This window comes from Buteo buteo, chromosome 23 (genome assembly GCF_964188355.1).
Source record: "Buteo buteo chromosome 23, bButBut1.hap1.1, whole genome shotgun sequence".
Lineage (NCBI taxonomy): Eukaryota > Metazoa > Chordata > Aves > Accipitriformes > Accipitridae > Buteo > Buteo buteo.
Genome location: NC_134193.1, coordinates 22,244,427 through 22,256,469, shown reverse-complemented (window position 1 = coordinate 22,256,469; position 12,043 = coordinate 22,244,427). Strand labels below are relative to the sequence as shown.

At 48.3% G+C, this 12,043-nt stretch overlaps 1 protein-coding gene across 1 annotated transcript in view; it reads right to left on the bottom strand.

Moving 5' to 3' along the window:
- Positions 1 to 12,043, bottom strand: part of LHX2 (LIM homeobox 2) — a 20,633-nt gene extending 8,590 nt beyond the window's left edge. The window contains exons 1-3 of the mRNA XM_075054686.1: positions 11,909 to 12,043; positions 8,832 to 9,034; positions 7,637 to 8,019 (exon numbers count right to left, since the gene is read on the bottom strand). Coding sequence (XP_074910787.1) covers positions 7,637 to 8,019; positions 8,832 to 9,034; positions 11,909 to 12,028 — 706 coding nt within the window. The 5' untranslated portion in view covers positions 12,029 to 12,043. The remainder of the gene's footprint in view (positions 1 to 7,636; positions 8,020 to 8,831; positions 9,035 to 11,908) is intronic.

Sequence of the window (12,043 nt, the reverse complement as noted above, 5' to 3'; positions counted from 1 at the left end):
TTCTGTTCTATCCTTTTGAAATCACTGAATGACACTGATTGATACATTTGCATAAATCAACCGTAAAGCCTGTAAAGGAAGTCTATGAGCAAGGAACATTATAATAATTGTCAAGTAGTATTAAATGTTGAATGCCAAGCAAAATAATCTCATAGACCAAAAGTAGTTTTTCATTTATTTGTGCATACAGTAAACCATAGAAAAACTCTTAAAATAACATTAAGGACCGAGCTTAAATCCACTAAATCAGGGATATAACTGAAAATTAGCTCTGAGAAACTGTCATTAATTTGCTCTTTTCTGTTCCAATATCTACAGCTCCCTTTTAATTTCCTTTAAGTTTTATGTTAAAAGTAATGAAAAATGACTACTATCTCTGTTCTATGTTACCTGCAAAAAATTAGAAAAAAAAATATTTTAAAAAGTGAATTATTGGTGAATTTCTTAAACACATAAACAGATTTGTTTTCAATTGTCCATTACTGATGGTTCATTACAACTGAGTACATCTCATAGACATGTCTTTATAGTTTTACTCTAAATTCATGCTATCCATCAGAGGTTTTCAGCCCTATTGAAAACATACAAATCCTGAAAGGCGTACATTAAAAACAGTTTTAAAAAATATACATAAAATGCATGTACTCATAAGTCAAAATGCATACAGATTCTATAAAGAGCAGTTTTGCAGCATGTACAGTAGCTGCTTTGCAAACTTTAGCTTTTCAAAACCTTCTAAAAAGATAATGGCATAATATAGAGCAAGGCCTGCAAAAATTTAGCTTTAAGACCAAAAGCATGTTTGTTTAATAGATACGTAGAAAGTGTCTGAAGCCCTAAACATTTCTGTGTGTTTCTGTACTCCTATAATTTAAAAAACAGCTTAAAAAAATTGTACTGTATATATAAATGTGTGTGTATGTATGCGTGTGTGCATGCATGTGCGTACATTTGTATAAATCCTTTCCAGACCTAAGTATCTTGTGCCAAATTCTAGCAATAAGAAGCATTTCTGCTTGTTTTCCTGTGGTGTGGAAAGACTGGAAGCACCTGAATTTAAAAGGCTTTAAAGGAGATAGCAAAAATGCAGTATTAGTGGAGCTGAATGGAAAGTAGCAAAACCTTTTCTGGTTGAAGAACTGAGATCTGGTTGCCAAATTGGGGTCATCCCACGTGCTCCAGTCTCCTTCGTAGCTACAATTCCTGATGTAAAGAATACTGAAACTATATTGCTGATAGCAAATTCTATTATGGAAATGTCAAACCAAGCAGTGCTTGGTTTTAAAATGTACTCACAGAATTTTGGATGTTAGTAATGGAAAAGACCTCTGTGTGTTATCTTAAATGCTTTCAAACCCTCCCAGAAATAACAAGGCAGAGACATAGGAGGAAATGCATCAAAATCTCTGTCTGAAGGACTGAGATCTGTTCATGTTAATATGCAACAAAACAAACCCTAGGGCTGCAAGTGGTTGGATTTTAACTTGTTCCATAGAGAATGAGATACGTTCAGAATCCAAGGAAGTAAAAGTGATTCTAAACCATCCCAGAATGGAATGAGGGTATCAGCTTTTCATCAAGCACTGATAAGACAATGAACAATTTACTCTTTGAATTTCTCATATTTTTACCTCCTCATCTACTAAATAAAAATAGTATTAAAATGACAGTAAATATGTACCATTTGTGACTGGCAAAATACTGTTCTTTCCTATGAAGAAAGTTATAGTAAAGATTTTTGAAAGTGCATGAGGGTGTCTGCTGTTCATTGTCTTGTGCAAGTGCTTTCAGTACCCCCAGGCATCACCTGATATGACATAAATACTCCTGCTTAGTGCCAACTCCCCTCTTGTATTTGGTTTTGGTGCCTGGCACCATCTTCAAAAGCCTGCTATATTAGGTCTAATACTGTATGCATCTCTCTCAGAATCTGAAACGTCTATGGACATTGCAGACACAGAGATACAGAACGGGCCAAAGGTGTAAGCATGTGGAGGTTTTAAGTGCTGAGGAGTTTCTGCAAAAGGCATCATGGTGTAAGACCAACACTGTAGGTGCTCCTCACGCAACCCTCAGTTTTTCAGGCACTTCTTCCCTGTTCCTTTGTGGTGTCCCCATGTATCTCCCAAAGGAATTGTTGAACTATCCGTATGTAAGATTTCCATTCAGTTTCCATTCCAGCATCTAGAGCTCCTGCTGGGAGTTCAGAAATACAATTGGTAAAATTCTGGTCGAATAGAGGAGTCTTAAGTTAACTAATGTTTCATTCCTATTTTGTGATAAAACAAATTCCGAAGTGGTGCCAACTCTCTTTTTTTGACCCTAGAACATTTCTAAGGCCCTTGCGCCTTTCCCCAGTCCCCACGTCCAGGCCATTGCCCTCCTGTCCTTCGGCTGGTCTCACCAGTGGCCAGCTCTTACAGCCTCCTCCATTAGCACCACGATCCAAATGTCCACTTGGCCACAAGATGGTGATGTCCACGGAGGGCATCACCAGAACCTAAGATTACAACATTGTATTTTGGTATTGGTGACCAAAATATCCTCAGCAGGATAATGCATAATACCATCTCTAAAAACAGCAACATGAGTGTAAAGCAGGACGTGCTGTTGTTATCTTTGTAACAAATGCTATTTGAAGAAGAAAACTTGAGAGCACTGTTTTGCAGTCAGATCGCCAGATCATCCCCCAAACATGTCGGGATTGGGGCAAAGCACGGGCTTAGTAGTTAGTAGGTCGCTAAGTACATGGCACATGACAAAGATGGGAAAGAGGAATTTCCTTTGGGGGAACTTTTGTTCTTAGTAGCTTGTGTTTGACATGTTAAATTACCCAAAAAGAAGGCAAACTAATCCTGATTCCGAAAGAACGATGAAACAAGAGACACATTTGGTGCATGCATCAGCTCTCCATATTCAGTGGCTCAGGAACATACTCCCCTTTCCTTCTGTAATAAGAGAGTCAAGGGGGTGTTTTAACCTTCTGCTGCCTGGAGAGGGAACTTGTGATTAACCAGGCTGGGCAGGGGTGCAGCCTTAATTGTTGTTTGGCAGGAGTGTGTAAAGGACTTTGTGGGACCCGCATCCTTGAAGGGGACAAAAGTGCGACAGAGCCCCCTGAACGGTACTTGGGACAGGAACAGAGGCAGAGTCTTTCTCCCTGGTGGAAGGAGAAGACACTTGGAGAAGGCGGACGCCTGAACTCACCACAACTGGGATTGAAAGGGGTGAAGCTGCGGCACTTGGAGCAGGCAAGGTCCCCTCCCTGCTTCCGAAAGGCAGCATCGGAAGGAGGGTCCCTCTGCCCAGCCCTCGGGGCAACAGGCGCAGAAAGCGCTGCCTCAACCTTGACATTTCAAGAGGCGTTTTTGGAAGAGGGGGAGGCGGCCCCTCTCAGGGAGCGGCCGTATTCCGGGCTGAGCATCACAAGGCGCCGACAGAGGAGGAGAGCTGGGATTAGGAACCCTCCTTCCCGAACCGGCCTTCCTCAGCCTCCTCGGACAAAAGGGGCTGCGTGTCCCGCTGCCTCCCGGGGGTCCGGGCCGCCCTCCCCCCCGGGGCCGCGGTGCCTCTAGGGGGAGAGATTGGCCCGGGCCGGAGAACAAAGGGTCCGGAGAAGGGCCGCGCCGGGCCCCGGGCTCTGCGGGAGGAGCCAGCGGTGGAGGGGGAGATTTTTTTTTTTTTTTTTTTTTTTCCCCTCAATTAAGCCAATTGAATGGCGCTGAATAGCCGGTGCGAGTGCGCGGTAATTCCCTGAGCGCCGCGATTAACCCGGGCAGCCCCGGCCGAGCCGGGCTCCTCTCGCTGCCCGCCGGGCCGGGGGAAGGGGCTGGCGGGGCCGGAGCGGGCTCCGCTCCCCTCCCCGGGGGGGGGTTTGTGTCGCCCCGCCGTGCTCTTCCCCAGGGACCCCCCCCCGGCCCTTCGCCACGGCAGCCTCCCTGGGGAGAGAGGGGTGGGAAGCGCTCCCGAGGTCCCGCTCGCCCTTTGGGGGGGCGAGCAGGGCCGGCTGCCTGCCCCTGCCCCGACCCCAGCCCCTCCGCCTGCCCCTGCCCCGACCCCAGCCCCAGCCCCCCGGGGAGGGGCCAGATGCTCCGCGCCCGCGGGAGCCCGAAAGGTGACCGCGGCGGGGGGGGGGGGGGGGGGGGGGAAGAGAAGCAGGAGGAGGGGGGAAAGAAGGGAACTCTGATTTTTCTTAGGAAATCGCTGCTAGACATCCGTTTTTAAGCTGCGACTCCCGTCCGCTCGCTCTGCCACCGCACTCGCAGGAAAGCTGGGGCTGAGCTTTTGGTCCCAGGGGAAAGGAGGAGAGAAAGAGAAATTCGCTCTTCAAAACTTTCCAGGCTTTTCCCGTTTTTGTCAGGGGGAAAAAAACAAAACAAAACAAAACAAAAAACCAAAAAAACGAACCACAACAAAACCCAACCCCAGGCTTTTGACGAAGCCTGTTCGGAGGGTCAGCTCTGGTCGGCCCCGGGGGTGCGGGGAGGGGAGGGACCGGCCGGAGCCCCGGTGCTGCGGGACCGGCCGCCGGGCCCGGGGAGCGGGACCAGCCGCTCCGCAGGCTCCCGTCCCCGGGCCAAGAGCCGCCCCCAGCCCCCGGGGGGTGTATCTAGCCTAGACAGTCAGTCACCTTCTTACTGAACCGCTCTGGATCTTCCTGCTAGTGAAGGAAGGAAGGATGTGTTAGTACCTTCGCCGTTTGCACACTCGTCGCGCCCCAGGTTTGCGCAATACATCTGTCATTTTCGAGGATATTTTAGTGTCTTCACATTAAAGACAGGCTAGATACAAATGAATAAAATATAGCAGGCTGTGGGAGGTTTGGGGTCTAATTCACAAAGGGAGTATTCAGAATTCTTTACAGGTGCTTCTGTGTTCAGCAAGCTTTCAGCCATTGATTTACTGACCTAAAAAAAACCCCATCAAACTCCATTCCAACAAGTGAAAGAAGAAATTATGATCACAGGAACACACTTAAAAAAAAAAAAGAAAGAAAGAAAAGGAAGAAGAAAGAAAGAAAAAGAAATCTTTTTGAAGTTCCAGCATCCTTCTAAGCTATTTTCCACTTGTCAGGCTCTATCCACATCTAAAACCCATCATCCCCGTGCAAACGGAGGCTTGTTTAAGTAGAGAAAAAAAAAAAAAAAAGAAAGAGTCAGTCCAAATCGTGTTGCAGATGAATATTTGCTGCAATTTACAAAATAATTCCAGTCTCGACTCTGCCTAAGTTTACGGGTCCCTCTTTTCCCACCACCTCTGGGTGTAGATTTATTTACACAAAGTATTCTACACAAATTGCCAGCAACAGATCCCCTCAGAGGACAATATTGTGCATTTCTAGTGCATTTCTGAGAAGGAAATGAGAAGTTCCATTAAAAATAAAAGAAAAATTATCACGCTTTTAAACGCTTTCCCTTTAAAAGGCACAAAGTCGCAGGCTTTGCAATAATTTGCTACTTTGTGAAATTTTACATCAACGGGCAACCTGGTCTGATTTCCAAGATCAATGGCACTTATCGTATAAATTAGTCGATTATTGGTTTAGTAAATAGTTAAGTAGATAAATAGTTTAAGCAAAGAAGCCAAAGATTCCTCGAGGAAGATCCCTTAAGCTTCAGTTGCAGTCTCTAAACAAAAATTAAAAGACCAAAAAATAGGAGGTCAATTATTTTGAAAACGAATTTTAGAAAACACAGTTAAAGACGGTTTATTTAGAAAGTCAGGGAGCAGTAAGACTTTCTCAGGCTGTGCTCCCATCCAGGACAGATGCCGCTGGTTCGGTTTAGAGGTCCTTTGAATCTGAACATCTGCCCTGCACAGGGAGACAGCGGAAGGACAATTAAAATCTAATCCCTCCGAAAAGGAGACTTTTTAAACGGGCAAGACGCATATTTTTATGTATGTTTTAAAGCTCAACTGTTACTCGCGAGAACACTACATACACCTTTCATCAGCCTTCACCACTGGGACTGCTACTGATTTCTGCACTATTTCCAAATTATTCAGCAATTAGTTAAACCAATAATAGCTGGCAGTTTTGCTCCCGAGGTGCGTTTGCCACTTAGAGATGCGCCTTCTCCTCCTGCCATTTTCAGTGCAAACCGCTCAATTTCGTCGCTGCTATTGCTCTGTCTTTAGGCGCAAAACACCCGCAGCCTCATCCTCCCGCCGCGGCCGCCTCCCCTCGCCCCCGAAGCCCTCGGTGCTGGCGGAGCAGCAGTCCAGCCCGAGCACCCCACGGCCCGGCCCTTCCCCTCGGTCTCCGTCCCCCCCCCCCGGAGCAGAGCCGCAGCCGGGAGCTGCCAGCCCGGGGCAGCGGGGGCGCGCAGAGGTGCAGCTCCAACCGAACCGCAGCCAACTTGGCCTTCACCTAACGCCCTCTCCGGGGAGAAAATAGATAGATAAATAAATAAATAAATAACTGCTAAAGGTAAACCTACGCCCTATGGGACACGTCTGAACTTCGCGGATTAAAAAAGAAAAGATGCTCGAAGCAGCGGAGAAGCGCAGACAACGCTGAAGCAGCGCAAAGAAAGAGGCAAACGAGTTTCATCTCCAGGGTCTAACGGGACAGCTGAGCGCACAGCTTCGGGAAACTCGGGTCTGAAGGAAACCCCACCTCCGCCTTGAATTCTTCTAATAAAATCAAGATCTTAGAATTTTCTTTTGTGCACTTTTTCCAGTTGCACACAAGGAGCGGTGCTGGCAGACCCAGTGATCACAGCTGCTCTGGTGGGCAGTTACAGGGAGGAAGAAGAGTGAGGGGATGGGGGGAAGCAGGGATGGGGGGAAGCAGGAGACCGCTCGAATTCCTTTGCCTGCAAAATGACAGTGCCGCGGTGGTGGGGAGGTTAAACGAGGAAACACATCAGAAAGTTAGCAGCTGGGCGCAGAGAGCCCGAGGGACAGAGTTTCTGCCGGGACCGCAGGCTTGTGGCTGCTGCCAGGTTTGCGCCCTTTCCCCTCGCTGCCCACCTCAGTGAAGAGGCAGGGGCTGCGACTGGGGGCAGCCAGGGTTTATTTCGAAAGGGGATGCTGTGAGTTTCCCCGCTCTTCGCATCACATCTGACAAACAAAACTCCAGCCGAACTCGTCCCGGTAGGAGCAGACTGGAGGCCGCCCGCAGACACCTGCTGCCTGCAGCCCCCGCCCGCGGTCTGCGCCCCCCCCAGCCCTGCGCCCCCCCATCCGCCCCCCGCAGCGGGTCCTTGGGAAATAACCACTTTCTTACTTCCTCCCTCTTCCCTTCCAAAAGTCTGAGGTGCAAGAGCTCAGGACAAGGGCAGAATAATTCACCCATCGGCAGCCTTCGAGCGTAGGTACTAAAGAAAATTCACAGCTCTCTGAAGTGCTAACTTACAGTCTCTGGTTTCCAGATTTTATTTCAGGCTACACTCCCCCTTCTCCCCCTCCTTAACCAGATGACCTCGCTTCAAAACATTTTATTTCCAGCTGAAGTGAAAAATGCTAACATATTAGCTTCTGTAATTGCAGTTTGACAGCACTTGATCTCAATAATTATGCTGCAGCTAAACTATTATTAACGGTTTAAGCTAAAATAAACGGCAATCCCCCTTTGGAAGCGAACAGAAACAAACCCTCTGAATTGTTCTGGGGGAAGGTGGGGTTCTCTTACCTGCGTTGTAGGCTGCCAGATCTGCCCCAGGCCCTGGGCTCTTCCTTTTCCTGGGTCTCCCCTTCTGGACAGTCCCTACGCCGTTGTAATAAGGCAGTCCCAAAGTATTGGCAGAGCCCGCTCCCAATGCCGGGCCCTTCCCAGCGGCTACATCCGAGTGATTGAAATGCACCTGGTACTCCCCCTGGATGAGAGTCTCGAAATGGAGGCGGCAGTACACCAGATTGTCCTTCATGCCAAAGTGATCGCCGGTGGTCAGCATCTTGTTGCAAGTGGTGCAAGTGAAGCAATTTAAGTGATATACCAAATCCCTGGCTCTCATGACCATCTCGGAGGCAGAAATCCCCAGGTGACACCTCGCGCATCTCTGCACCGAAAACCTCCTGCAAAACAGAATGGCCAGAGGAGACGGTGAGAGGCGCATCCCCCCCACCACCCCCCCCCCCGCCCCCTTCGCCGGGTCCGCCCGGAGGGCAGCAGAGGGAGAGGGGCTGCGGGGCCCGGGCCGGCCGCCTCGGCCGGGGCAGCGGCACAAAGCCGGGACGTTTGCGGGACGGCTTCGCTCTCCGGGAGCCGCCCCACCGGGTTCCGACCCCCGGAGGGGGTTCCGTCCCGCTTCCCACCTCCCGCCGGCAAAACGCACCGACCCCAGCCCCGCACGCTTCCCCGGGGCCGGGGGGAAGGCTCCGGGCCCCGGGCAGCAGGCACCGCCGCCGGGCCAGGGGCAGCCCCGCTGACGGCTGGGCTTACAGCGTGCCCGGGGCTCGGCCCCATCCCCTCGGGCCCTGCGAGGGACAGAGTGGGGGTGAGGCAAGCCCTTCCCACGGGTGAGGGTGCCGCTCCGTGCCCTGCCCGTCCAGGGCTGGAGAGGCGCTCCGCTCGCCTTGGCCAGCTCGTTTCCCCTTCGCAGCCCGAGGAGGCCGGGCAGGGGACGCCTGCTTGAAGCCCCCCCGGACCCTGAAAGAGGCTGGGGGGTGGGGGGGAGGGGGAAGCGGTGCCCGGGCTGTGCCCCCCTCCCGTGAACACGGGGCCATCCCCACTACGAGCGTCCCTCTGCGGTGGGAGGTTTTAGGAGCCCACAGGCTGCCCCACGGGGACGGCGTGCCCACGGATCCCCTCCGCAGTCTCTTCGGGACGGCGTGGGGGGCAGCGAGGAGGTTCCCCCCCCCCTTCCCAGGCTGGGGGCAGGCTGTACCTGTAGTAATCCTCCTTGCAGTAAATGCTGCCGTCCTTGCTGAAGCAGGTGAGCTCGGACTCCAGGTTGAGTTTACATTCGCAGCACTTCAGGCAGCGCATGTGCCACTGTTTATCCACAGCCAGGAGGTAATAACGGTCGGAGATTTTCCCCCCGCAGCCGGCGCACAGGGCAGCCCTGTCACTGCTGATGGAAGGCATGGTCTGCTGGGGGAAAACAATTACAGACCGTTAGCGAGAGGGAGAAACTCTTGGGCGCTGCTGGGCTCCCCCCCCCCCCGCCGCCCGGCCGGGGCCGGGCTTCTCCTCTTCCTCACAGGGGCTTGGCAGACGCGGAGCGGAGGAGAAGGAGAGCGGAGGGGGGGGCTCCGAGCCCGGCCGCCCCGACCTGCCTCCTGCGCCCGGGAACGTGGGTCCCCAGGGTCCCGCAGCATCCCACCTTCCCGGGAGCAGGCGGGGAGGAGGGAGAGGCAAGAAGAAAAACACCCTGGGTTTCAGGGAAGGCGTCCGGATGAGACCCAGAATTTTTTTATTTTTTTTTTTCCCCCGTGTGGATTTTCCAGTCCCAGAACAAGAAAAGATGCTGTTCGATAAACAGGCGCAATAATCACAGAGCAGGGCAAATCGCAGATAGTTAATTTTAAAATTTATTATTATGGATATACTGAGAGTGTCTGCATACTTAATGCTCTGTGAGTGCGTGTATGCGGAGCGTGTCTGTGTGTGTATTTTCCTAGCTATAAAATTCCGAGTGAATTACGATCAAACCCCCTAGTAGTCACAGTGCTACAGACACAGTGCGCTCTGCAAGCTGGTTCCAAACAACACGTATCCAAATCTGCTGTGACCCAAAGCACTAAAGGGATCAGTAAATAAAACTGTGGAGGAGAGGAGCGTTACTAAATCCGAGGTGCAGAATGTTTTATCAGGAAAACGAAATAGTGGGAAACGTTGTAGGAAAGAAAGCGGGGGAAAAAACAACAGAACACTTTAGATTATGCCGGGATAAACTTGGAAGCAATAAAACTAAATGTAACCCCTATATAATTTAATAGTTTAGTGTCAAATCGCAATCCAATCGAAACCCCGCAAAAAACAAATACATACATATTCTGTCAACCTCTACCAAAAAAGAAAGAGAGAAAAATATCGGAAACCGTTTAAGCATGCTTATTTATTTTAGCCGGCACCTTAAAACAGTATTCAAGAGAGGAGGCTCAGAGTGGAGCAGTGTTTATGGCAGACCTTGCAATGCGCTGCTGTCCATTTCGTTCCAAACTTACTATTATCCGCTTTGCACAAAAGCACACCGCATATTTGTTCTTGTGCAAGAGAACCCGAGACATTTTTTTACAGATGTGACAAACACGAAGCTTGTTTTGATTCGGGGCGGGGGCGGGGGGGGGGGGGGAGAAGTTGTTTGTTTACTTTTACCTCCTCTAGAGCCTTAAGTCCTTGCGCAAAGCAAAAAGAAAAGACAACTAATAGGGAAGAATTGAAAAAAAATTGAAGCTTTTTTCCCCAACGTATGCTAGACTGATTACTTTCATCCAGTACTTGCAGAGCTCACAAAACCCCATTGCTATGAGCACTACTGTTTGCACTACACCATTCCCACTATCAGAACTGCATATAAATAAAATTATGGCACTACATTGGTATGTTAGCCACACAAGTCCACTGATAGCTTATTTCTTTAAGGCATTAACTGAACTCCGATCAGGGATCGATTTATAACCAAAGTAGTTTCTTGTAAATTCACTTTAAATGAAATATGATTTTTCTGGTTTGCTTTTCCGGTGACAAAAATATTCTGAGACCCAGAAATGGTATTTAAGGATCCAGTATCCTATCCCACTATTTGCTACATACACGTGTGTATGCATATACGTTATATATAGATATATAAATGTATCATGCCACAATATTTATTCCAGGAGAAATCATTTGATATTTTTTAACTGTATGGAGAAATAGTAACTTTTCTAAAGAAAACAAAAACCGCTTAGATTAGAAATCACGTTCCACCCTTATAGTATAAAGGCTGTTTTTCAGCCAGTATTTCAGTATTAAATACTCTCATTGTCACCTTTAAGCAAATTTCTACATAACATTAAAAGAAATAACACATACTGATGAAGTTTAAAAAACCGAGAACAGATATCTTTCTTGCATATGCCCGTATCAACTTATGAGACAGCATTTAACCAAAGTACGGGATCATTTCACTTCAGAATTATCATTTCTTAACAAAAAAGTGGTATACATGAAACGTTGAATCAGTTAACATACTTCACAAATCTCATCCACTTTGCTAGCTTAACGCCGATTAGAAGGATGCATCTTTTTATTATCTAAATGTATTAATATACAAGTACTACGCATCAGCAGACATAAGATAAAAAAGTGGTAAAGTTATAAAAAATCGCACCCATCCGTCTCCCTGAAACATATCTTCTAGATCTGTTTGCCAAGTTCGCAAACCCAGTGTTCATATATATTAAAATTATTTTTTAAAATCATAATTTAAAGGCACTCGAATTTGGTTGTGTTTGGTTTTTGGTTTTTTTTTTTTTTTTTTTTTCTTTTTTAAATAAATGCTATAAAGGCTACCTCAGCGTAGACATCCTACCTGAAAAATAACACAGAACTGGATTCTTTGATGTTTGCATTTCCATTCTGCAGACAAAAAATTCGCTGTGCCAAAATGTTATCTGTATAAAAGCATACTTTGCCTCTTCCTAAAAACTTTGGAAGGCCGGACAGGCTGGGGGAAGGGAAGGAGTTCTTGGACGCTACCAAAAGGCTGGTCTCTCTTTCTGTTTTCTCGCAAGAGCAGTACCGTTCGTTTCACCCAAGCGTTACTATTACTATGCATATTATTAATAATTAACAGTTTCATGCCTTTCCCCACGGTTTTATTTAATCTTTCGGGGTGCCTTTATGCTTAATTTTCTTCTGATTTAGCATTTTGCGTACGTTTCCCCCCGATCTGTTATTTTAAGGGGAAAGCTGTATCTTTGAGGGGTTTATTATGTTTAGGGGGTTGAACGACTCTCCCATTCCTTCGCCTCCTACCGTTTCGGTCTCTCCCCTGTCTATAGCCGAGCTGATGGCCGGTGCTTCGCTTTTGGTTCTCCGATCCATCTCGTCGATGACCCCGTGCATCTCCGAGCCGGACAGGCTGTGGAAAAGCATCTCTGAGGAAGCGGA